Source organism: Bombina bombina, chromosome 1 (genome assembly GCF_027579735.1).
Source record: "Bombina bombina isolate aBomBom1 chromosome 1, aBomBom1.pri, whole genome shotgun sequence".
Classification (NCBI taxonomy): domain Eukaryota; kingdom Metazoa; phylum Chordata; class Amphibia; order Anura; family Bombinatoridae; genus Bombina; species Bombina bombina.
Window position 1 is genome coordinate 1,215,968,975 of NC_069499.1, and position 26,701 is coordinate 1,215,995,675.

Here is a 26,701-nt window from a genome sequence, read left to right on the forward strand (position 1 = left end):
AAAGTGTCTACCAGTTTTATAGCCCATATTAAGCCCTTTATTCTGTTTGAAACTAAGAAAATGGCTTACCGGTCCCCATGAGGGGAAATGACAGCCTTCCAGCATTACACAGTCTTGTTAGAAATATGGCTAGTCATACCTTAAGCAGAAAAGTCTGCTAACTGTTTCCCCCAACTGAAGTTACTTCTCTCAACAGTCCTATGTGGAAACAGCAATCGATTTTAGTTACTGTCTGCTAAAATCATCTTCCTCTCACAAACAGAAATCTTCATCCTTTTCTGTTTCAGAGTAAATAGTACATACCAGCACTATTTTAAAATAACAAACTCTTGATAGTAGAATAAAAAAAACTACATTTAAACACCACATACTCTTAACCATCTCCGTGGAGATGTTGCCTGTGCAACGGCAAAGAGAATGACTGGGGTGGGCGGAGCCTAGGAGGGACTATATGGCCAGCTTTGCTGGGACTCTTTGCCATTTCCTGTTGGGGAAGAGATATCCCACAAGTAAGGATGACGCCGTGGACCGGACACACCAATGTTGGAGAAAAGGCATAGAGAAATAAACAACGCTATTGCATATTATATATTTAAAGACATGGGGCCTGCATACACGGTTAGTAACGAAGGCTTAAAAAAAATGATACACACACACACTCGACAAGAGATACCAACTGCCATCTCGCAAATACTTCTTAGTAGTTGCAATCCCAGAAATGTATGCAAAACTGTAGTTGAATCTGAGATAAAACAATTGGAATACTATATGCAACAACAACAGATATGTGGTCAAGCCAAACAATGGAGTCATATATGAGTTTAACCGTGCACTTCATCAAAAAGAAGATGGCATTAACTCAAGCCCAGGAAGAACTTCAACTGCCGTCATTCACTTATAACAAAAAGTGCCCAACAAGGTGGAGCTCAAGACAACAGATGATAGAGAGAGTTTTAGAGCAACAGGGTGCATTGACTCAGGTTCTCTCTACAGACAGAAAAAACAGATAACTGGTTCCACAATGGCAGGACACTGATGTTCTTGAATCTGTAAGTAAGGCACTGGGTCAAGTTCAAGATTTTATTGATGCCCTTTATGGAGAGAACTACAAAGAAACTGGCTCTGGAGGAAGATGATTCTGACCTGACCAAGTCACTGAAATCCAAAATTCTTGAATATATGAATAGAAATTATGAAGATACTCAAGATCTGCTAGATATGGCATCATTCCTTAATCCACAATTCCAGCCAAGCTACATAAATGTGGATAAAATTCCAAGCATCAAGGCCAGGGTGATGCCTGATATGGCCATTGTGTCTGAGCAGCAAGTCGTGCAGGAGCCAAATGAAGCAATCGGTAGTCCCCCATGCAAAGTAATTGATGTAGAAGACACAGTGCCAGCAACTGCAGCAGATGGTCCTCCTCCCACAAAGAAATCAAGAAAGACTTAGGAAGCTTTTTCAAGACTGCGTCCGCTGTGCCATCTCTGCAACTTGAAGAAGCCATAGCATCAGAGCTGAACAGCTACCTGCTTTCTCCCTCCATTGATAGTGAGAAAAATGATATGCAATGGTGGAAAAACTAAATCAGAATAACTTTCCCAAATTGAGCAAGCTTGCACAAAAATATCTTTGTGTTCCTGCAACTAGTCCACCATCAGAGAGGGTGTTTAGCACAGGGGGAAATGTGGTGACCTGTCAATGTTACGATTACCATTTTGGATTTCACACATTAACCTTAACCAGTCCCCCACCAGCAGTAATGCTTGAAATCCAAAATGTTTTAAGTTATATATTTATGTTAGTCTGACACACACACACACACAGTAGGGCAAAAAAGTATTTAGTCAGCCACCAATTGTGCAAGTTCTCCCACTTAAGAAGATGAGAGAGGCCTGTAATTTTCATCAGTGAGCAAACATCCCAGAACCACACGGGGGGACCGAGTGAATGACCTGCAGAGAGCTGGGACCAACGTAACAAAGGCTACAATCAGTAACACACTATGCCGCCAGGGACTCAGATCCTGCAGGGCCAGACGTGTCCCCCTGCTTAAGCCAGTACATGTCCGGGCCCGTCTGAAGTATGCTAGAGAGCATTTGGATGATCCAGAAGCGGACTGGGAGAATGTCATATGGTCAGATGAAACCAAAGTAGAACTGTTTGGTAGAAACACAACTCGTCGTGTTTGGAGGAGAGAGAATGCTGAGTTGCAACCAAAGAATACCATACCTTCTGTGAAGCATGGGGTGGCAACATCATGTTTTGGGGCTGTTTCTCTGCAAAGGGAACAGGACGACAGATCCGTGTACATGAAAGAATGAATAGGGCCATGTATCATGAGATTTTGAGTGCAAACCTCCTTCCATCAGCAAGGGCATTGAAGATGAAACGTGGCTGGGTCTTTCAGCATTACAATGATCCCAAACACACCACCCGGACAATGAAGGAGTGGCTTTGTAAGAAGCATTTCAAGGTCCTGGAGTGGCCTAGCCAGTCTCCAGATCTCAACCCCATAGAAAACCTTTGGAGGGAGTTGAAAGTCTGTGTTGCCCAGTGACAGCCCCAAAACATCACTGCTCTAGAGGAGATCTGCATGCAGGAATGGGCCAACATACCAGCAACAGTTTGTGACAACCTTGTGAAGACTTACAGAAAACGTTTGACCTCTGTCATTGCCAACAAAGGATATATAACAAAGTATTGAGATGAACTTTTGATATTGACCAAATACTTATTTTCCACCATAATTTGCAAATAAATTAATTCCAAATCAGACAATGTGATTGTCTGGATTTGTTTCCACATTTTGTCTCTCATAGTTGAGGTATACCTATGATGAAAATTACAGGCTTCTCTCATCTTCTTAAATGGGAGAACTTGCACAATTTGTGGCTGACTAAATACTTTTTTGCCCCTCTGTGTGTGTATGTGTATGTATATATGTATGTATATATATATATATATATATATATATATATATATATATATATATATATATATATACACCCACAGTATCCCACAAAAGTGAGTACACCCCTCACATTTTTGTAAATATTTTATTATATCTTTTCATGTGACAACACTGAAGAAATGACACTTTGCTACAATGTAAAGTAGTGAGTGTACAGCCTGTATAACAGTGTAAATTTGCTGTCCCCTCAAAATAACTCCACACACAGCCATTAATGTCTAAACCGTTGGCAACAAAAGTGACTACACCCCTAAGTGGAAATGTCCAAATTGGGCCCAATTAGCCATTTTTCCTCCCTGGTGTCATGTGACCAGTTAGTGTTACAAGGTCTCAGGTGTGAATGGGGAGCAGGTGTGTTAAATTTGGTGTTATCGCTCTCACACTCTCTCATACTGGTCACTGGAAGCTCAACATGGCACCTCATGGCAAAGAACTCTCTGAGGATCTGAAAAAAAAAGAAAAGAATTGCTGCTCTACATAAAGATGGCCTAGACTATAAGAAGCTTGCCAAGACCCTGAAACTGAGCTGCAGCACAGGGGGCAAGATCATACAGCGGTTTCACAGGACAGGTTCCACTCAGAACAGGCCTTGCCATGGTTGACCAAAGAAGTTAAGTGCACGTGCTCAGTGTCATATCCAGAGGTTGTCTTTGGGAAATAGATGTATGATTGCTGCCAGCATTGCTGCAGAGGTTGAATGGGTGGGGGGTCATCCTATCAGTGCTCAGACCAAATGCTGCACACAGTATCAAATTGGTCTGCATGGCTGTCATCCCAGAAGGAAGCCTCTTCTAAAGATGATGCACAAGAAAGCCCGCAAACAGTTTGCTGAAGACAAGCAGACTAAGGACATAGGTTACTGGAACCATGTTCTGTGGTTCGATGAGACCAAAATAAAGTTATTTGGTTCAGATGGTGTCTAGCGTGTGTGGCAGCAACCAGGTGAGGAGTACAAAGACAAGTGTGTCTTGCCTACAGTCAAGTATGGTGGTGGGAGTGTCATGGTCTGGGCCTGCATGAGTGCCGTCGGCACTGGGGAGCTACAGTTCATTGAGGGAACCACAAAGAACGAAGACAACCACAGCCTTGCTAAAGAAGCTGAGGGTAAAGGTGATGGACTGGCCAAGCATGTCTCCAGACCTAAACCTAATTGAGCATCTGTGGGGCATCCTCAAACGGAAGGTGGGGGAGCGCAAGGTTTCTAACATCCATCAGCTACGTGATATTGTCATGGAGGAGTGGAAGAGGACTCCAATGGCAACCTGTGAAGCTCTAGTGAACTCCATGCCCAAGAGGGTTAAGGCAGTGTTGGAAAATAATGGTGGCCACACAAAATATTGACACTTTGAGCCCAATTTGGACATTTCCACTTAGGGGTATATTCACTTTTGTTGCCAACGGTTTAGACATTAATGGCTGTGTGTGGAGTTATTTTGAGGGGACAGCAAATTTACACTGTTATACAGACTGTACACTCACTACTTTACATTGTAGCAAAGTGTCATTTCTTCAGTGTTGTCACATGAAAAGATATAATAAAATATTTACAAAAATGTAAGGGGTGTATATGTATATATATATATATATATATATATATATATATATATATATATATATATATATATATATATATATATGTGTGTGTGTGTGTGTGTGTGTGTACACACACCGATGTATATATTATGTTATTATTACATATTACTAAATTATTTACTAGTACTACAAATAACAAATCATCAGAATTTCTTCCTGGGCCCTCCTGTTACAAACTCTGCATCTTAAAGTTTTTAGCAGTACTTAAAGGGACACTGAACCCCAATTTTTTCTTCTGCGATTCAGATAGAGCATGAAATTTTAAGCAACTTTCTAATTTACTCCGATTATCAAATTTTCTTCACTCTCTTGGTATCTTTACTTGAAATACAAGAATGTAACTTTAGATGCAGGCCTATTTTTGGTGAACAAACTGGGTTGTTCTTTCTGACTGGTGGATAAATTTATCCACCAATAAAAAAGTGCTGTACAGAGTTTGAACAAAAAAAAAAAAAAAAAAAAAAAAAAAAAAGCTTAGATGCCTTCTTTTTCAAATAAATATAGCAAGAGAACAAAGAAAAATTGATAATAGCAGTAAATTAGAAAGTTGCTTAAAATTGCATGCTCTATCTAAATTAAGAAAGAAAAAAAATTGGGTTCAGTGTCCCTTTAATGTGTCACTCACTATGACTAACTAACCCATTGTGATATTGTCAGGTCAAATTACTTATTGATTCACATTTCCCTCCTGTGTGAAACTATACATGCACTTTGTGCACTGACTGCAATCTGGCTGTAGGGATGGCCAATGCCTGGTCGGGTTCCACTTCAATGTTTAGTATTGTATTCTCTGTTTTATTTTTGAAAAATGTACTCTTACTGTAATATGCATGGATGTTAAAAACAGGTTGCAGGATTGACCTGGGCAATGCCACATCCCTCATGTTTTCATGGACGGTCAATCAGCTAAATGACTAACTGCACTTAGAAACACAAATCATGCTGCTAGACAGTCAGCAGTTTTCAGGTTTCTCCATGCATACACTGCTTCATATGTTCCTCATACCACAGCTAGACTGACTGCTCAAGAAAACATGGACAATGTGGTACTACAGCTGTAAATTAATGTAATATGACAGGCTGCAGGATATCAGAAATGACCTTGTCAATGCTACATCCCCATGTTTGCCTAGACAGTCACTCATCTAAATAAATAACACATGCAGCAGTGTGTGCATTGTACTACCTTTACTGCACTTATACACAAATCATACTGCTGTAAAGTAAGCACTTTTCAGGTTTCTCCATGCTTACACTGCTTCATAGGTTAATCATACCACAGCTAAACTGACTGCCCAAGAAAACATGACAATGTGGTGTGTCAGAAGACCTAAGAACTGGCTAGTGGCTAGTTGTAACCACAGCACAAGCAGCTAATTTTATTTTAACTATTTTGTGGTTTGTATTGTTATGCTCCCAGAGTGTATTGGCCATTGAGAAACATGTACATTAAGATTCTGTAGTGTTAAATAAAATTTTAATTGAAAAATTAAGGTGTTTTAGTCATTTTTAAGAAAATCGATTAAAATTTGCAATCGCGTTTCTTTTGGGTCCAAAATTGCGATTCGCCCAGCCCTATACATATATATTCATATTTTGCATAAATAAAAAGAGAGAAGCGCTCAACCTGGGAACGAACGAACAATAGCTTGTTCTATGGCTAGTTACCACCCAAGAAGTAGCCTCTAAGTGTGATGCGGGAATCCAGACGTGGACCCGTTGCTCAGCGTGTGAAAGATAAAAAAAGAAGGCGCCACCATGGTGCACAATCAGATGATTCAAACACGCCAAATGTACAAGTAAGACCGTACTTACAAGCTGTATGACACTTGAGAAGTGTCACAAATGCCTTCTGAACTGTTGGGAGTCGTCCAGCTAACTCACACTGATGGATGTCAGAGCAGCTCTGAAGCGTGGGAGCGGCGACAGGCTAACAGCATGCAGTGACTAGCCACAAGCTCAGCGCCAAGCCGGATCGTTCACTGGTGTTAATGGATGCACCAGTAAAAGTAGATACACTCTTGGATACAATGTATCAAAATGAATCCAAATGTTGAATAAAATTGTAGATAGTATGATTAGAAAAAGATGATGGTTCGTGGCAAAAGTCTAGTAAAAACAAACAGACTTTATTTGAAGTATAGCTCAGCGTGCCTAGAGGGATATGGCTACACCTCACTGACGAGGCCCACACTTGGCCGAAACGTACGTCTGGGGTTTTACCGTTTCTCTCGTTAAGAGAGGGATTGCCTGGTATTTCGGGGCTGGACTGTACTGTGAAGTCAGGATCAGACTGATATGCTTCAGGAAAGTTCTTCTCTGTGAAAGGCACATGTTAAGCAAAAAGAGGCTGCTTCTTGGGTTATTAACTAGCCATAGAACAAGCTATTATGCTATTGTTCGTTCCCAGGTTGAGCGCTTCTCTCTTTTTATTTATATATACATATTAACACATAAATATATATGTATATAAGCATAAACATATATATTTACAGGAACACACAGTTCCATAGAGAGCTATGTAAAGGCACTTTTAAACAGAGTTAATTGAAATGATTTAAAATAAATGGAACATTTTGCAGTAATTACCCTTACACACTGTTTATATGCTTTCAATTAAAAATTAAGTGTCCTTTGAAGTTTTATTTGGTAGAACGAATCTTTCAGCAGCCCTGACATTCTCAAGTCAAGTTTTAGCATTTTTACACAAGTCGATGTTAAAGGGACAATAAAGTCAAAATTAAACTTAATTGGATTTGATAGTGCATGACATTTTAAAAAAGCATCTTTCAGATTAATTTCTATGATGAATTGTGCCTAGTTCTGTTGGTATTCTTTGTTAAAGAGTAACCCTAGGTGAGCTTGGGAGCATGCACGTGTCTTCAGCCATCTGGCAGCAGTGTTTGCAACAATGTTTACAGCAGTTATACATAGTAGCAAACAATTCTGCCATAGAAAGCTAAAAAGAGAAGTGCACACTCCTACATTCCTATCAGTCGACGTAGCTTTACTCTTCAACAAAGGATACCAAGATAACAAAGTTGTTTAAAATTGCATACTCTAACTGAATCAGGAACGTTTAATTTTGACTTTACTGTCACTTTAACTATGTAAACAGTAAATTAAAGTAAAAATAGTAAATATAATTAAAGTAAAAATAGTTATATAATTGTATAACTATTGACTCTGCAATCCTATGTATTTTAACCTACACAAAGGGGCTAAACAAATAGTTAAGGTCACGCAGAGTATGGCTGGTCCTGAGCACAAACTGCCAGTGAGCCAATTAGCAGCAGTAATCATACAGCTGGGTCGTGCAACTACCACGTACCTTCTGGGTCTTCTGGTTTTCTCACTTTCTCCCATTCCTCTTGCCTTTTCTTTCGTATTTCTTCTATTTCTGATTCTGTCACAAATTTTTTGTTTATCATAAGATCCCCTTCATGTCCTTCCATGGCTAAGCACCTAAAATAAGAAAGGTATAGAAAAACGTGCAAAGAAATTACCAAAATGCTCTTCCTTTAATACTAAACTATCTAACATCTTACACCATAGACTTTTTAGTAAGTATAAAGAGAACTAGGTACATAAGGTAATATATTCATATGAATATACTACAGGTTTTAGAAGCCATGGTGATGGGAGTTATAGGATATATATATTTTTTTTGCATACAAAGAGAGAAGCGCTCTACCAGGAACAAACAACAGCTCATTAGCTAGTTCTATGGCGATTTACCACCCGGAAGCAGCCTCTTTTAGACCAGTGTGCTTTTCACAAAGGAAAACTTTCCTTAAGTATATCAGTCTGATCCCACCAAGTAAGGTCAGTCCAGCCCCGTAATACCAGGCAATTCTCCTCTGAACAAGGAACATGACAACCCCAGACGATCGTTCCGGCCTCCTATGGGCCTCATCAGTGAGGTGCATTCACATTCCTCTAAGCACACTGGGCAAGGAGTCCACGTCTGGTTTCCCCCATCACCCATAGAGAGACTTCCCCAGGGTGATATTAATATGCATACAAAGAGAGAAGCGATCTACCAGGAACGAACAACAGCTCATCAGCTAGTTCTATGGCGATTTACCACCCGGGTTGTCATGTTCCTTGTTCAGAGGAGAATTGCCTGGTATTTCGGGGCTGGACTGACCTTAATTGGCGGGATCAGACTGATATACTTCAGGATAGTTTTCATTTTTGAAAAGCACACTGGTCTCAAAGAGGCTGGTAAATCACCATAGAACTAGCTAATGAGCTGTTGCTCGTTCCTGGTAGAGCGTTTCTCTCTTTGTATGCAAGTTAATATGACCCTGGGGAAGTCTCCCTATAGGTGATGGGGGAAACCAGACGTGGACTCCTTGCCCAGTGTGCTTAGAGGAATGTGGCTGCACCTCACTAACGAGGCCCATAGGAGGCCGAAACGATCATCTGGGGTTGTCATGTTCCTTGTTCAGAGGAGAATTGCCTGGTATTTCGGGGCTGGACTGATCTTAATAGGCGGGATCAGACTGATATACTTCAGGATAGTTTTCCTTTGTGAAAAGCACACTGGTCAAAAAGAGGCTGCTTCCAGGTGGTAAATTGCCATAGAACTAGCTAATGAGCTGCTGTTCGTTCCTGGTAGAGCGCTTCTCTCTTTGTATTCATATTTATTTATTTTTTATTAACCAACAATTTAAGTGGGCTTAAAGGGGGGTACTCAAAACCACCAATCTCAGGCAGCATTATCCCTCCTCCAGAGTGGTCTAAAAATTCAACAAGGCTCCTTGCTCAGAGGGAGACCCAGCCACAAAATTCCTAGTCCAAGGGATCACCAAGAAGAGGGATCCACAACAATGTTAATTACATTAAGACCCAGCTCCCTTCGGTACCCTGCAATGGTGATTCCAGAAAGTACCAGTATCAATCTTAAAGGTAACCACAATAACTAGAATACCAGGGTTGAAATACTTTTTGGGTTAGTACCCAATAAACAACCGATGGAAGAACAGTTCCACCATTTACTCCTACAATAACTCCAAGATGACAATACCCCACTCCCCAAAGGTTCCCCAGTTAGTTACAGACTGTCCTCGTTACTAATAGAGATACCCAATAATAAATCTGCATGGTTTTAATTGTGACAGCTCTAATAGCTAGAGCTACAGGCAACTTCAGGGATATTATTCCCGAAATTGCAAGACCAAAGCACCCTTACAGCACCAGAGTAGATCCCAGATAAGTTTAACTGAGACACAATAATTCCGATTGAGGGGTTCATGACAGCAATAATATCAGGCAAACCCCAGTGCCAGTCCCCAAAACAATATCAGGAACCCACCATAAAAGCCTTTAGGAGCTACAATTATATGGAATACCGTTCCACCATATTATCCCAACATTTATACCCTCTGCTTAATTTCACGGAGATGCCCTCACTTTCACTGTTTGCTCCCCACTCTTCTTGTTAAAGCTCAATATCCAACACAGATGCTGGCCGACCAAAACGCCACCAACCAATTAACAGACAGTTTGCTATTCCTTTGTAGCCAATCGGCAAACTGTTCTTTTGCCACATAGAAAGATGGCCGCCAAAACTTCCTTTCGGGTACGAGTGAAACAGGATAAGGAAATAGTGTTTGGCGCATGCGCAAAACTCAACCGTGAGGAAAACCATTTCCGTGAATTTTGTAATCGATTGGTTGTAGTTTACAGCTTGGGTAACTGGGCGAGGAGAAGGAAACAGGAAGTGCGCGTTATACCGAGCAAGTCCAAGTCGGTAAGGCTGCCCTTAAATTGGATTTTGTAATGTAGACATATGTGCTAGAGAATATATACACATAAACACGTTCGCACAACATAACATATGCTAATCAGTACTCATATTTACGTGTTTGTCTGTAAAAATACATATATAAAGTGATCTGTGGTTCAGCAATACATATTGCTTGGTCCCGAGCTGAACATAGCCATTGAGTCAGTCACGGGCAGAATATTTGCATAGCTGCGTTCAGTTTAACGTATGCATTGCATTGGAAATCTGGACATGACTTTATGTTTTTGGTCTTTTTTACACACATGTATAGTCAATCAAAAGTATAATGCGTAGTAAAACTTATATCCCTTTAACATTTGCACTTATGCTGTTCAAAAGATGCATAAACCTGCTTATGCTTTGCATGTTTGGGCAAAAGTACAGCGTTTGTCCCAATTTGGCTGTAGAAATAATCAGAGTGTAAAGCTTTGCACAAATATCCTATAGAAATAAAGTGTGAGTTTTTACAAATTGCCTTTGTCACTTACTATACATTTCTTTGCTCATTTACTGCAATGACATTCTTACACCATTTAGCACTGTCTAGTCTTACTACATTTGGTTTTTACGTGACCAATCATCCATTCACTATTATTTAACATAAGGGAGACCTATAATTTAGAAGAGCAACATGTGACGGATCAGCCCTGAAACTTATTCAGATTTGCCTGCTTTAATCCACCGATGTAAACCAATAAAGACATAAAACCCTTATTTACAACAGTACTGTGAATTCACCCAGTCTGAGACACTGTGTGTCTGGACTCACAGCCTGGTAGGGGCTGTTCCAGCACAAGCACATATGTTTTGTGTACATAGCTCCAAGTCTCAAAATTCCACATCCTCTGTCTACAATACAAATCCCTGAGTACAGACTGGCATGTGTATGTAGTGGCTGCAAGCAGCTGTTGCACCACCTACTTGAATTTTTGTTGTCCTACCCCAGCTGCTGTGGCCCACCAGGAAAACTCTTGGTGTCCCAGTAGGCCAGTCTTTCCCTAGTTTGCAATGTATCATATATTTTCTGGCAAAGCCAAACAATGAAGAGTTTAACTCAATGCCAGTGGCAGGTGCTGTAATCGTTTGGCTGGATTGACTTCTCCAAACAAGGATAGTAGTGCGTTGTTTCACAACTTAAAAACAATTGCAGAAAACAAGGTGTACTTCTATCATCATTAAAATTCTGCTGATATATTAATATTTTGGAAGACTGTGAAAAATATTGTAATATTTGTTTACGGTTCCTTTAATTATGACATTTAAACATTTTTTCTTTCTTGATTACCGTTTAAATTTGAGCTTTTGCATAAAACGTCGGAACAAAAATGTCTGCTAGATTGAACTTTGTTTTGTTATGAAACAGATATACATGCAAACAGGTGTATAATATGTATTAATACTTTCCCCTTCTGGTGAACCGCAGCCGTCCCACAGTCTCTCCCAAGGTCTGTGTGAATATATCAGGTGTGCTAGCTGGAGGCGCTGGTTCAGCTTGTATCAGTCGTTGGTATCTTCCTTTCCTTCCTCGGTTGTATAACTCTAGGTGCAAAATAGTGGTGCTGAAATATCAGACAATACACCATACAAAGGTGAATATCTACTCACAGTGTATATTGCAGGTTACTGGCTGCTTCCCAATATGAAAAGACAATATCACAGATTCAGTAAAAAAGTTTGTCTTTATTTGGCTCTATGAAAAGACAATATCACAGATTCAGTAAAAAGGTTTGTCTTTATTTGGCTCTATGAAAAGACAATATCACAGATTCAGTAAAAAAAGTTTGTCTTTATTTGGCTCTATGAAAAGACAATATCACAGATTCGGTAAAAAGGTTTGTCTTTATTTGGCTCTATGAAAAGACAATATCACAGATTCAGTAAAAAAGTTTGTCTTTATTTGGCTCATATGAAAAGACAATATCACAGATTCAGTAAAAAAGTTTGTCTTTATTTGGCTCATATGAAAAAGACAATATCACAGATTCAGTAAAAAAGTTTGTCTTTATTTAGCTCTATGAAAAGACAATATCACAGATTCAGTAAAAAAGTTTGTCTTTATTTAGCTCTATGAAAAGACAATATCACAGATACAGTAAAAAAGTTTGTCTTTATTTGGCTCTATGAAAAGACAATATCACAGATTCAGTAAAAAAGTTTGTCTTTATTTGGCTCTATGAAAAGACAATATCACAGATTCAGTAAAAAAGTTTGTCTTTATTTGGCTCTATGAAAAGACAATATCACAGATTCAGTAAAAAAGTTTGTCTTTATTTGGCTCTATGAAAAGACAATATCACAGATTCAGTAAAAAAGTTTGTCTTTATTTGGCTCTATGAAAAGACAATATCACAGATTCAGTAAAAAAGTTTGTCTTTATTTGGCTCTATGAAAAGACAATATCACAGATTCAGTAAAAAATTGTGTCTTTATTTGGCTCTATGAAAAGACAATATCACAGATTCAGTAAAAAAGTTTGTCTTTATTTGGCTCTAATTGGCTAATTGGCTCAATATACACTGTGAGTAGATATTCACCTTTGTATGGTGTATTGTCTGATATTTCATCACCACTATTTTGCACCTAGAGTTATACAACCGAGGAAGGAAAGGAAAGGAAGATACCAACGACTGATACAAGCTGAACCAGCGCCTCCAGCTAGCACATTTGTTATGAAACACCCTGTTTATTGAAAAAAATATATACATCCGCTCAATGTTATTTTGATGTATTTCTTGATAAACAAGATAACCAGACAGGCTGAGTACCTGTCAAGGCACATACATGGTATGCTTTAAAACAGGGCTCGACAAACCCAGGAGCCTGGGAGCCACTGGCTCCTAGAATTTTACCCCTGGCTCCTAACTTTTTGGGTTATTCTCCATATATCTATATACAAATGCAACTGTCTGGCTCCTAAAAAAATGCCTGGCTCCTAAATATTCTTACTGGCTCTTCATTTTTTAACATATTCGTCATCGTCAAGCACTGCTTTAAAAGGGAAAAAATTGACAACTTCATACTGTAAAATTATCTGAATCATGAAATAAAAAATTTGGGTTTCATATCCCTTTAAAGCAGGGCTTGACAAACCCAGGAGCCAGGGGTCCACTGGCCCCTAGAATTTTACCCCTGGCTTCTTAATTTTGGGTCTATTCTCCATAGATCTATATACAAAAACCACTGTGTCTCTCCTAAACATATATATGGCTCCTAAATATTCTTACTGGCTCCTAAATTTTACACAGATTTGTCGACCCCTGCCTGAAAGTATAGAAACTTTCAGTATAGGTGGGGATAACACAGGCTAAATGAGCTATTTCAAATGCCAAAATAAGGCTAAATGAGCTATTTGTAAACAATTGAATACACTCCAGCAGGTAAAATGGAACATTTGGAACAAATTAAAGGGGAGAACATTTTTTGGGTAATTTCCGCTAGTCCTGGACTAATGAGAAGTTACAGCAATCTTTATTTTTCTCCTATTTAAATTAAAGTGAACTAGTAACCTATGTATATACCACACACAGTTGAAAGATCAATAGAGGAGGTCACTGCAGCACCCTGGTAGCATGCCATAGTCTCCTTTTAAGAACAATGCAGCGTCCATCATCAGGTAATTGTAGATTTCATGGATGGTTTATTGTGAGGCAGCATCATTTTAGGAGGATGAAGTGAGCACTTTGCCCATTATAGGCAATGCATGTAGGGGGGAGGGCATGCCTGGGGTATATAAATGAGGATGTGAGTTTGCATATGTCATAAATGTTCCAAGTTAGTTGACACTGTTACCTTGTGGAAGTTGATTATACAACATCATAGCAATAGACACTTGCAGGATTTAAAACCATAAATTTAAGAAGTACAGGTAGAAATCCCCAAATCCAGAAATTCAAAAATCCAAACTCATTCTGAAATCAACTTTTTAATTAATATTTTTTTAAAAATAAAAGGATCCAAAATATCTTTTCCTCTGCCAGTAAGTCACAATTTTGTGTTCTAAAATGCAAATAGTAGTCTATATTTATTTAAAACAACAAAGGTTACCTTTCTGATTACAGTACTGTACTATCTTTCTGATTGTACTATGTATACAGAATTATTAAAAATGATATCAGTTACAATTATTGCCTATAAAACACACAGTACTATTTAACTCATTTGCAATACTCATACAGTAGTTATTTAGCCCTTTGTCTATAACACTTGGCAGTTAATAGCTTGGTTTCCCCATTAACATTAAACAACACAAAATTACCTTTTAGAGAAGCCACTCTTAACCCCTTAACGACCAATGACGTGCAGGGTACGTCCTACAAAAACTGGTAGTTAATGACCGCGGAAGTACCCTGCACGTCCTCAGGGGTTTCAAGCGCTGGAAGCGATCTTGATGTCTATTTTTGAATAAAGGGTACCCCAGAGAACATTTGCAACCATTTGTGCCATAACTGCACAAGCTGTTTGTAAATAGTTTCAGTGAGAAACCTAAAGTCTGTGTCAAAATTAACGATTATTTTTATTCGAGCATTTTGCGGTGAAATGGTGGCATGAAATATACCAAAATGGGCCTAGATCAATACTTTGGGTTATCTACTAAAAAAAATATACATGTGAAGGGTTATTCAGGGATTTCTGACAGATATAAGTGTTACAATGTAACTATCGCTAATTTTGGGGGGGAAATGGTTTGGAAATAGCAAAGTGCTACTTGTACTTATTGCCCTATAACTTGCAAAAAGGCAAAGAACATGTACATGTTGGATATTTCTAAACTCAGGACAACATTTAGAAACTATTTAGCATGGGTGTTTTTGGTGGTTGTAGATGTGTAACAGATTTTGGGGGTCAAATTTAGAAAGTGTGTTTTTTTTTTTCATATATATATATATATATATATATCTCTATATATATATATATATATATCTTTTTATAATAAATTTATAATATATGATCAAAATAATGGTATCTTTAGAAAGTCCATTTAATTGCGAGAAAAACGGTATATAATATGTGTGGGTATAGTAAATGAGTAAGAGGAAAATTACAGCTAAACACAGCAGAAATGTAAAAATAGCCCTGGTCCCAAACGGTAAGAAAACTGAAATATCGTCCGGTCACTAAGGGGTTAAGAAATGTATCCCTTTATCTCTTGATAATATATTTGCAACAAACAAAAAGCTAAAAAGCTTTCTTACAATAAATACACATTCTGAAAATGACAGAAAATGTTATTTTTATTCCACAAAATTGTATTCTAAAAACATCTTATATTTATAATAGATACAAAGATAAATATCCATCAGTGGATAAGTTAAAATGTTCATAAATTATTCCTTTTAAATGAGCATAAAAAACAAAGCTGTTTGCAGGCTTTCTTGTGCATTGTCTTTCGAAGAGGCTTCCTTCTGGGACGACAGCCATACAGACCAATTTGATGCAGTGTGCAGCGTATGGTCTGAGCACTGACAGGCTAACCCCCCACCCCTTCAACCTCTGCAGCAATGCTGGCAGCACTCATACATCTATTTCCCAAAGATAACCTCTGGATATGACGCTGAGCACGTGCACTCAACTTCTTTGGTCGACCATGGCGCAAGGCCTGTTCTGAGTGGAACCTGTCCTGTGAAACTGCTGTATGGTTTTGCCCACCGTGCTACAGCTCAGTTTCAGGGTCTTGGCAATCTTCTTATAGCCTAAGCGAACTTTATGTAGAGCAACAGTTCTTTTTTTCAGATCCTCAGAGAGTTCTTTGCCATGAGGTGCCATGTTGAACTTCCAGTGACCAGTAAATGAGTGTGAGAGCGATAACACCAAATTTAACACACCTGCTCCCCATTCACACCTGAGACCCTGTAACACTGACGAGTCACATGACACTGGGGAGGGAAAATGCCTCAGTTTGGACATTTCCACTTAGGGGTGTACTCACTTTTGTTGCCAACGGTTTAGACATTAATGGCTGTGTGTTGAGTTATTTTAAGGGGATAGCAAATTTACACCGTTATACAGGCTGTACACTCACTACTTAACATTGTAGCAAAGTGTCATTTCTTCAGTGTTGTCACATGAAAAGATTATTATTATTATTTACGATAAAAGACAACATTTTACAGACAAATACAGGGGGGGGGGTTGAGGGCCCTATTCCTGTGGGAACTTACAATCTAGATATAATAAAATATTTACAAAAATTTTTACTTTTGTGAGATACTACTGTATGTGTGCAAATAGTCTTGTAATAATAGCTTTGGTCTGTGGAATGTAGTAATATCCAAAGTCACTATTAGTATACTGGCAGATGCCTAGCATACTCACCAGAATACGAAATCCATCCTGGGTTTCTCTGCTATTTCTCATTTTTTGTTAACCACAGTGTTATGTTCGGAGCGGCTCAGCATTTTCTTAGCCAAGTATGGATACCACTAACTTTAGCTTGCCGTCATGTGACTGTGTCCAATGAGAATAGCAGATTCCCTCGTGAGATATAATGGCGATACAAAAGTAAAAATAGTTCCACACACTCGAAGGGCTTTAAAACAAACAGTATAGCCTACACAGGACACTCTTTATCAACGCGTTTCAGCAGGTGTGCATTTTTCAAGATAAGCATTAACATTGTCTTGCCACTGGCACACCGCTTCCCCTGCCTGTTGTTGCACCTCAGCTAGGTAATTTAAATGAGGGGCGCAGTACTCTTAAAGCAGCTAGGTGGAAATGATAAGCAGCTGAGTCTGTTCTTTCCTCCTATTCGGAGGCAAGCATCATTTGAGTCTTGGACCTCATGGTGACTCCCAGCGCTCTTCCACAACTAACATGACTTAAAGGGACAGTATACACCAATTTTCATATAACTGTATGTAATAGACACTACTAGAAAGGAGAATATGCACAGATACTGATATAAAAATCCAGAATAAAACCTTTTAAAAACTTACTTAGAAGCTCCCAATTTAGCACTGTTTATGATATTAGGCTGGCACACCCACTGTAATGGGCTTGGAAAGCAGGAAGAGCAGACCCCCCCCTTCCCTGCATATGAAAAACCCTGATTAGACAAACAAGAGCTAGTTGGAATCTGTATACATCTAAAACTTAAGGGCTTGGTTAGGAGTCTGAAAATTAGCACAATGTTATTTAAAAATAAGCAAAACTATACATTTTTACAAAAATACTCCCAGATGGGCTAATAAATGGATCATCTACAAAACATTTTATGCAAAGAAAAAGTTGGTGTACAATGTCCTTTTAACTCCTTAAAGTGAAGGTAAACTTTGATGAATGAAAGCCTATTTTTTTAAAAACTATTAAAAACAGGGGCACTTTCATTCATCAAAGTTTACAAATCAGCCGTTTTTTATTTAAAATTTACCTTTTTTTCTTTTCACAGCCAGAGCAGCTTCCCCCTCCTGGAAATCCTCTCTTCACAAGTCAGCAATGACTAATCCGGCTTCCTCCAATCACGGCTTTCCCCCCCAGGGTAGTCATTGCCTGAGACCATGCTGTGATTGGAGGAAGCCGGATTAGTCATTGCTGATGTGTGAAAAGAAAATAAGTTATGTTTTTTTAATCAAAACGGCTGATTTTGATGAATGAAAGTGCCCCTCTTTTTAATAGTATTTTTTAAAAACGGGCTTTCATTCATCAAAGTTTACCTTGGCTTTAAGGACCAGCAACGTATTAGTTTTGCATTACTGATAGTGCTGTATCACCGCCAGCTATTTTCGGTGACCAGAAGGGTAGAGGGAGGGTATACTAGCGCTGTCCCGCCTTAAAAACCGGCGACATACATTTCAAATTGCGATCAAATAAGGGGTTAATGGCAGTTTAGAAGGTACCAGTTCATATTTGTAAAACACCATGGTGACTTGCTGCCTAGTACTTGTTGATTCCTGTTGTAAGTGTATATTGCTCTGGGGCTAAGTTGCAGGCAGACCATTTGTTTTTAGTGGGCATCAATGCATGTAGCAAGTAGGCAGGTAATACCCTTTCTGAGTAAGAACATTGTAATGTGGGGAGGACCCCAAAAATGTAGTGTTTGAATAATCTGTAATTGTATATTTCACTTGACGGTTTTTTGAAAGGTCCATTGACAACATCTTTTAATGTGTAGGGCATTTATTCAAGGTTCTAACACACTCTATTACTATGTTGTATTTTCATTGTGTAATAAGTCACAGTAGCCTACACAAAACTTAGTTTGTCACAGGGAAGGTCAGGGTTTTTTAAATACTGCTTCTCCCACATTTTAAAAAGTAGCATTCTCCCCTGTCTTTTAAGCTTTCGTTTGTGATAAAGTACTATTTATAACAAAACAATGTAAAATAGTTATAATTATTCAGAGGAAGCTAACAAAACCACAGATCTTCTGCAATTCCATTCTGTTATGCCTAAAAAAAAGAATCTATACATACAGAAGGCTGATAAACGCAACTGAGTTTACCTGGATAAGTAACTGTGATTGGCTTCAAAGTCCCCATTTACTTAAAACCTATTGATGAACAAATAAATAAAAAAGAGCAGTGCTATAAATGCACATCTAAGTTGTTTGAATCACCTGAATATATTGTCATAGATAATCTTGTGTTGTAATGTTATTTATTTGGGGTCAAAAACTTATAATATTTAAATTAGTATTTAAGAGATTAAAAACATATTTTACCGGAGTATAGATGAGGAGTTGAATTGTGAGTTTGGGTATTTTCCTTTCACCACTTATTAAAGGAATAAAAAGGTAAAAAATGAAATGTGCATGGGTGCGTTTCAAAATGAAATAGAAGCATTTTTTCAATATACTTCCTTTAGCAAAAATGTTTCTAGTAAGAATAATTAGTGTTTTTTCCCCCTGCAGCATACACACATATCCTGTGAGGGCCTGTGCACCAGTATTCTAAAACCACACCTTCTCAAAGTCAGCTGTGGCTTGTATGAAACAAATTTACGTTTTCACAGTTACAATGCACACCCGCTATCTCTCTGAACTTGAATTCTGGTGCACGGCCCTCACAGGATGTGTGTATGGTGCAGAAAAAGAAGTTTTACTAAAAGTAAGTTGCAAAAATGCTTCTGTTTCGTATTCAAATGCACCTGTGCACATTTCAATTTTGACCTTTCTATCCCTTTATGAGCTTCATTGTCCACAATAAAGCATAAAGCCACAATTTTTTTCTTTTTAAAAATAAGATTAATTTTAAATAACACTTATTTTGAGTTTTATTCTAACCATGAACCTTTAAAGTACATGCTACTATTACTATATGATAACATTATTTGTATTAATATTGCAAAACAATGTACATACAAAAAACATTTAGAAGTATATGGGACATGCTAAATAAGGAAAGTACAGTAAAACGTTTTCTTTATAATTAAGCATTTTATTTTAAACCACTTAATCAAGACTCATATTCTTGCCTTGTGATGTTGCTGTTTATGCTGATCTGAATTTTCAATGAGTATTGATTCTATCTTTCTCTCGTTCTAGATGTTATGGAAATGGAGGCTTGTTACAGATGATGCTGGCTGTTGTTAATATATGTGCCTGAATATTTGGACAAAAAAAAAATGAAGAACAGCATTGAGGATCATGAACCCAATAAACAAATGACTCTCTAGATGATTGTACTTGTTCTTATTGCATTCTATACCAGCAGAAGCCTTATACAAGGTCTTCTGTTAACATTAGCTCACCATCAAGTGTGTTTAAATGAACAGTTTGGGACCACTAATATGGGGAACAGTTGTGTGTGCAGAGATGATAGCGGTGTGGAGGACAATGTTGATTCTCCAAGTCAGCAAACAGAAAACCGCATTACACCTGTGCATGAAACACGGAGCCGCCCAAGAGACCCTGTAAGACCTCCACGAAGAGGTCGTGGACCACACGAGCCAAGGAGGAAGAAACATAACGTTGACAGTCTAGTGCTGGATACTTTGGCTGTGATCAGAACTTTAGTGGACAAGTAAGCACACTTTGCTTTTGGAGTGTACATTAGTGCAAAAATAAAGTATTTATTTAAAATGTATTGTAAAGATTGCTGCAGAAAGTAAATCAAATGGTCCTGATGCTTTGAACTGATGTACAAATCAGACAGTGGGTAATGTTGAATAAGGAAAGTGTGAGTAGAGAGAATGAAATCAAAATCCAGGGACATGATTCAGTATTATCACTTTGCACGCATGAGCAGAAATATAAGCTCATACACAAGAAACCTTGCTGTCATCATTTGTGAATCTTGTAGTCTGGCTTTTCTTTTGTCTCTGAAAGACTCGCATCTTTTTATTGGACTTTCATCAGTTAAAGGAATAGGCTAGTCAAAATTAAACTTTCATGATTCAAATAGAGCATACAATTTTCTAGTTTACTCCTATTATCAATTTCTCTTCGTTGGTATTTATTTGAATGTAGGCTAAGGAGCCGGCCGATTTTTGGTTCAGACCTGGGTAGCGCTTGCTGATTGGTGGCTGCGTTTAAACACCAATCCAATCAGAAAGCGCTACCCAGGTGCTGAACCAGAAATGGGCCAGCTCCTATTCTTACATTCCTGCTGTTTCAAATAAAGCTACCAAGAGAACGAATAAAAATTCATAATAGGAGTAAATTAGAAAGTTCATTGAAACTGCCTGCTCTATCTGAATCCTGAAAGTTTAATTTTGGCTAGACTATTACTTTTAAAGGGGCAGTCAACACCAGAATATTTTTGTTTTAGAAGATAGTTAATCCCTTAATTACCTATTCCCAAGTTTTTCATAACTAACAGTTATAATTATACACGTTTTACCTCTGTAATTACCTTGTCTCTAAACCCTTATTCCAGTCCTTTTGACAGACTTGTATTTTAGCCAATCAGTGCTCACTCCTCAGTAAATTCATGTGCATGAGCTCAATGTTATCTATATGAAACACATTAACTAACGCCCTCTAGTAGTGAAAAACTGTAAAAATGCATTTAGATTAGAGGCGGCCTTCAAGGTCTAAGAAATTAGTATATGAACCTCCTAGGTTTAGCTTTCAACTTAGAATACCAAGAGAACAAAGTAAAATTGGTGATAAAAGTAAACTGGAAAGTTGTATAAAATTGCATTCCCTATCTGAATCATGAAAGTTTTTTTTTTTTTTTGTTTTTTTTTTGACTGTCCCTTTAAGTTAAAATCTAATATTTGTGTTTAGGAAAACTCAGTGGATGTGTTAAGTGAAGGGAATATTTGGGCATATTTATGGTATTGTAAGTGTCACAAGAATTTCTAAAGTCTATGGAAAATATAGGATACTCCTGGGAATACTAAGATTTGGCTGTCGCCCCAAAGCAGACTGTTGCACACAGAATTTGTGTGTCTATCACTTATTTATAGACAATTATTTTTTTTATTTTTTTTAACCCTTTAAGGACACAGCTTTCAGTTTGCTCAATTGTTTTATGACGGAAAAATTCCGTCATATGTCCTTAAGAGGTTAAATACTCACTTTAACACAAGCATATCAGATTTCTATTCTGGTGCTGATGGCCACTTCTTAAAGAGAACTAGTATACCACACTGTATTTGAAGCAGCTGGTGCTGACCAATTGATCTATAATAAGATTAGTTGACAACTATTTTCATTATCGATTGTATTGATGCGTTATTGCAGCTCTACTAAAAGCATTTTGTGCTATACACATGTATTGGCAGAAATGATGCTAGTTAAAACTTTTACTGTGCATGGATATATTGAGTATACCTAGATATGCCAGCATATTAAACAGCACACCTGCTCAGACTCCTGCTGGTGCCCACAAACCACTTGACAGCAACCCCCCCTTATGTATTTGTGTTACAAAATATTCTAATATGAAATGCAATGGACTGTCCTTTTAATGTTGGGTTATTTGTTTGCTAAATATATCATTCTGGTTTGCTAATACTAAAGATTTGATGGCTGAGGTGAAATACTTTGAGGTTCTCCCTTTACTTACTAACTACTGTAATGTATTTCCTTCTAGTGACCAGGAACCTCCTTATTCTATGATCACCCTACATGAGATGGCAGAAACAGGTATGAACTATATACAGTAAGAGAAGGTGAAAGTGTCAAAATGGAAAGCAAGCTATAGCTCTGGCATCTTTCCATTGTATCAACTGCAGAAACTTATTGCGGGGAAATAATGGTATTTCATAGCGTTGGATATAGCACAGTATAAACAAGGGTTATTTTACACATTTAAACAGATGCAATTTTCCTTATCAGCCAGTAAGAATTAGAAGTAAGTACAAAACAAGTACTGCATTATTAGTTTGAGTTGAACTGGCTTTTCACTTAAAGGAACAGTCTGCTCCAGAATTTTTATTGTTTAAAAAGATAGATATCTATAATTCCCCAACACAGTTACATCAATATACTTTTTACCTCTGTTATAACCTTGTATCTAAGTCTCTGCAGACTGCCCCCTTATTTCAGTTCTTTTCACAGACTTGTGTTTTAGCCAATCGGTGCTGACTCATAAGTAACTCCACGGAGGGAGCACAATGTTATTTATATGGCACACATGAACTAGCTTTGTCTAGCTGTGAAAAACTATCAAAATGCTCTGAAATAAGAGGCTTTCTTAAAGGGAAATTAGCATATGAGCGTACCTTGGTTTAGATTTCAACAAAGAATACCAAGAGAACAAAGCAAATTTAATGATAAAATGAAATTGAAAAGTTATTTAAAATTGCATGCCCTATCTGAATCACAAAGGTTTTTTTATTTTGACTAGACTATCCCTTTTTATTTATTTTTAAATTATAGTTGTAATAATGTCTGATGCCCACTTTAATTTCCTTGACAGATGAAGGATGGCTAGAAGTTGTCCAGTCTTTGATTAGAGTCATTCCATTAGAAGATCCTCTTGGTCCAGCTGTGATTACATTGCTACTGGATGAGTGTCCACTGCCAACTAAAGTATGTTGTGTTTTGTTCATCAGTATTCTAAGCTATACACAAGCCATTAACACATTAGGTTACAAAAGATTGATTCTAAATGTTATCATATGTTAAGTAATATACACCGCTTCTTTGTAAATGTCTCAAAGGAATTTTAAATGTGTTATATTTAAAGGGATAGAAAGGTCAAAAATAAAATGGTGTATTTCAATCTGAAATATAAGCATATTTGCAATAAACTTTCATTGACTAAAATGCTTCTAGTAAAAGTTATTGCGGTTTTTCACCGTCATACACAGATATCCTGTGAAGGCCCTTGCATCATCATTCTCAGATAGTCAGCAGTGGTTTGTATGACACAAATGATGTCTTCAGAAGCAATACACACCTCTCTCTCTGAGCAGACTGGGTGTTTGACACTGGTGCATGGGCCCTCACACGATATGTGGATATGCCACAGAAAAACAGTAATAACTTTTACTAGAAGCATTTTTTGCTAATGAATGTTTACTTAACAAATGCTTATTTCAAAATGCAATGCTTCCTTACACATTTAATTTTTGAACTTTATATCCCTTTAAAGAATGAATGCAGAAGTGTTTGACCCACTAAATAATGCACCACCTGCGTCCAACTTAATTTTGAAACAATTTTACTATGGGATTCAATGAAAACTAGAAAGAGCTTTGTGTATTCACACAGACGTTGGGGTTCTGAACACACTAGATCCCTGCTAATTCATAATAATGCCAATATGTTAGGCAAATACAAGTACACAACAGAAATATGCGGTTTGTTCTACTGTGTGCCGGGTAAACCTAGTTTATTTGGCATACACCATATTTTAGAATATTTAAGCCCTTTAAAGACAAAAGTTGGTCTTAAATACTAAGAAATGAAAAGAAAATGTATTTAAGTCATTTCTACAAAACTAATGTAGCTAATGAAAAATACCTAAAAAAAAAATAGATTCATTATTTTGTTATTATTTTAGGAATACCCCATATGTCTAGGTGCCCTTTAAAGTTTACAGTGCCTGGATTGTAAGCTTAAAGGGAATACTGAACCCATTGTTTCTTTCATGATTCAGATACACCGTGCAATTTTAAGCAACTTTCTAATTAACTCCTATTATCAATTATTCTTCATTCTCATTGTATCTTTATTTTAAAAAGGAATGTAAAGCTTACGAGCCTGCCCATTTTTGGTTCATTTAGCCACCTATCAGCAAGCGCTACCCAAGTGCTGAACCAAAGATGGGCCAGCTCCTAAACTTACATTCCTGCTTTTTTTTAAAAATAAAGATACCAAGAGAACAAAAAAATGGCGATAGGAGAAAATTAGAAAGCTGCTTAAAATGTCTCTATCTATATCTATATCTCTATATCTATATCTCTATATCTATATCTCATATATATATATATATATATATATATATATATATATATATATATATATATACACCAAGAGAACAAAAAAATGACAATAGGAGAAAATTAGAAAGTTGCTTAAAATTGTGTGCTCTATCTGAATTATAAGAGGAAAAAAATTGAGTTCAGTATCCCTTTTCTCCAACATTGGTGTGTCCGGTCCATGGCGTCATCCTTTCTTGTGGGAATATCTCTTCCCCAACAGGAAATGGCAAAGAGCCCAGCAAAAGCTGTCCATATAGTCCCTCCTAGGCTCCGCCCACCCCAGTCATTCTCTTTGCCGTTGCACAGGCAACATCTCCACGGAGATGGTTAAGAGTATGTGGTGTTTAGTTGTAGTTTTTTATTCTACTATCAAGAGTTTGTTATTTTAAAATAGTGCTGGTATGTACTTTTTACTCTGAAACAGAAAAAGATGAAGAGTTCTGTTTGTGAGAGGAAGATGATTTTAGCAGCAGTAACTAAAATCGTTTGCTGTTTCCACATAGGACTGTTGAGATGAAGTAACTTCAGTTGGGGGAAACAGTTAGCAGACTTTTCTGCTTAAGGTATGACTAGCCATATTTCTAACAAGACTGTGTAATGCTGGAAGGCTGTCATTTCCCCTCATGGGGACCGGTAAGCCATTTTCTTAGTCTCAAACAGAATAAAGGCCTTAATATGGGCTATAAAACTGGTAGACACTTTTATGGGCAAAATCGATTGCTTTATTTGGGCATTTTATACATCTTTATGTTTGAAATTCACACTTACAAACTTTGGGGAACGTTTTTTAACGTCGGGCACTGAGTTAGACACCTTTCCAGTCAGGAAGGGCCTTCCCAGTTGTAGGCTGAGCCTCATTTTCGCGCCATTACTGCGCAGTTACTTTTGAGAGCAAGACATGCAGATGCATGTGTGTGGATCTGAAAGTAGTTGGAAAGGTTCCTAGAAGGCTTCATTTGGTATCGTATTCCTCCCTGGGTTTGGTAAAGTCGCAGCAAAGGCTGTAGCTGGGACTGTAGAGGGGTTAAAACTGTAACCGGCTCCGGTTTCTTTATTTTAAGGGTTAAAGCTCTGAAATTTGGTGTGCAATACTTTGAATGCTTTAAGACACTGTGGTGAAAATTTGGTAAATTTTGAACAATTCCTTCATACTTTTTCACATAGTAACGTTTTTGTTTTAAAACGGTTTTTGTACTTTATTGACAAGTTTAAGCCTGTTTAGCATGTCTGCACCTTCAGATAAGCTATGTTCTATATGTATGAAGATCAATGTGTCTCCCCCTTCAAAATTGTGTGATAATTGTGCCATAGCGTCCAAACAAAGTAAGGACAGTACTGCCACAGATAGTAAAGTTGCCCAAGAGGATTCATCAGATGAAGGGAGTAGACATAGTTCTACATCATCTCCTTCTGTGTCTATACCAGTTTTGCCCACGCAGGAGGCCCCTAGTACTTCTAGCGCGCCAATGCTTATTACTATGCAACAATTAACGGCAGTAATGGATAACTCCATAGCGAATATTTTATCCAAAATGCCTGCATATCAGAGAAAGCGCGATTGCTCTGTTTTAAACACTGTAGAGCAGGAGGGCGCTGATGATAATTGCTCTGTCATACCCTCACACCAATCTGAAGGGGCCATGAGGGAGGTTTTGACAGATGGGGAAATTTCAGATTCAGGTAGAATTTCTCAACAGGCAGAACCTGATGTTGTGACATTTAAATTTAAATTAGAGCATCTCCGCGCACTGCTTAAGTAGGTGTTATCTACTCTGGATGATTGTGACAATCTGGTCATTCCAGAAAAATTATGCAACATGGACAAGTTCCTAGAGGTCCCGGTGCACCCCGACGCTTTTCCTATACCCAAGCGGGTGGCGGATATAGTGAATAAGGAGTGGGAGAAGCCCGGCATACCTTTTGTCCCCCCTCCTATATTTAAGAAATTATTTCCTATGGTTGACCCCAGAAAGGACTTATGGCAGACAGTCCCTAAGGTCGAGGGGGCAGTTTCTACTCTAAACAAG

The 26,701-nt window shown here is 37.9% G+C and overlaps 2 protein-coding genes across 4 annotated transcripts in view; one reads left to right on the top strand and one right to left on the bottom strand.

The window, feature by feature from the left end:
* Nucleotides 1–10,140, bottom strand: part of PSME3IP1 (proteasome activator subunit 3 interacting protein 1) — a 38,564-nt gene extending 28,424 nt beyond the window's left edge. Inside the window, exons 1-2 of one of the 3 annotated variants that reach the window (XM_053700246.1) lie at nucleotides 9,955–10,140; nucleotides 7,899–8,032 (exon numbers count right to left, since the gene is read on the bottom strand). In XM_053700246.1, coding sequence (XP_053556221.1) covers nucleotides 7,899–8,022 — 124 coding nt within the window. In that variant the 5' untranslated portion in view covers nucleotides 8,023–8,032; nucleotides 9,955–10,140. Of the gene's footprint in view, nucleotides 1–7,898; nucleotides 8,033–9,887 lie in introns of all 3 variants that reach the window. The other 2 variants (XM_053700245.1, XM_053700243.1) reach the window with 2 other exon arrangements.
* Nucleotides 10,141–10,195: 55 nt separating this feature from the next.
* Nucleotides 10,196–26,701, top strand: part of RSPRY1 (ring finger and SPRY domain containing 1) — a 132,211-nt gene continuing 115,705 nt past the window's right edge. Inside the window, exons 1-4 of the mRNA XM_053700252.1 lie at nucleotides 10,196–10,325; nucleotides 19,840–20,317; nucleotides 22,337–22,389; nucleotides 23,165–23,277. Of these exons, the coding sequence (XP_053556227.1) occupies nucleotides 19,971–20,317; nucleotides 22,337–22,389; nucleotides 23,165–23,277 (513 nt within the window). The 5' untranslated portion in view covers nucleotides 10,196–10,325; nucleotides 19,840–19,970. The remainder of the gene's footprint in view (nucleotides 10,326–19,839; nucleotides 20,318–22,336; nucleotides 22,390–23,164; nucleotides 23,278–26,701) is intronic.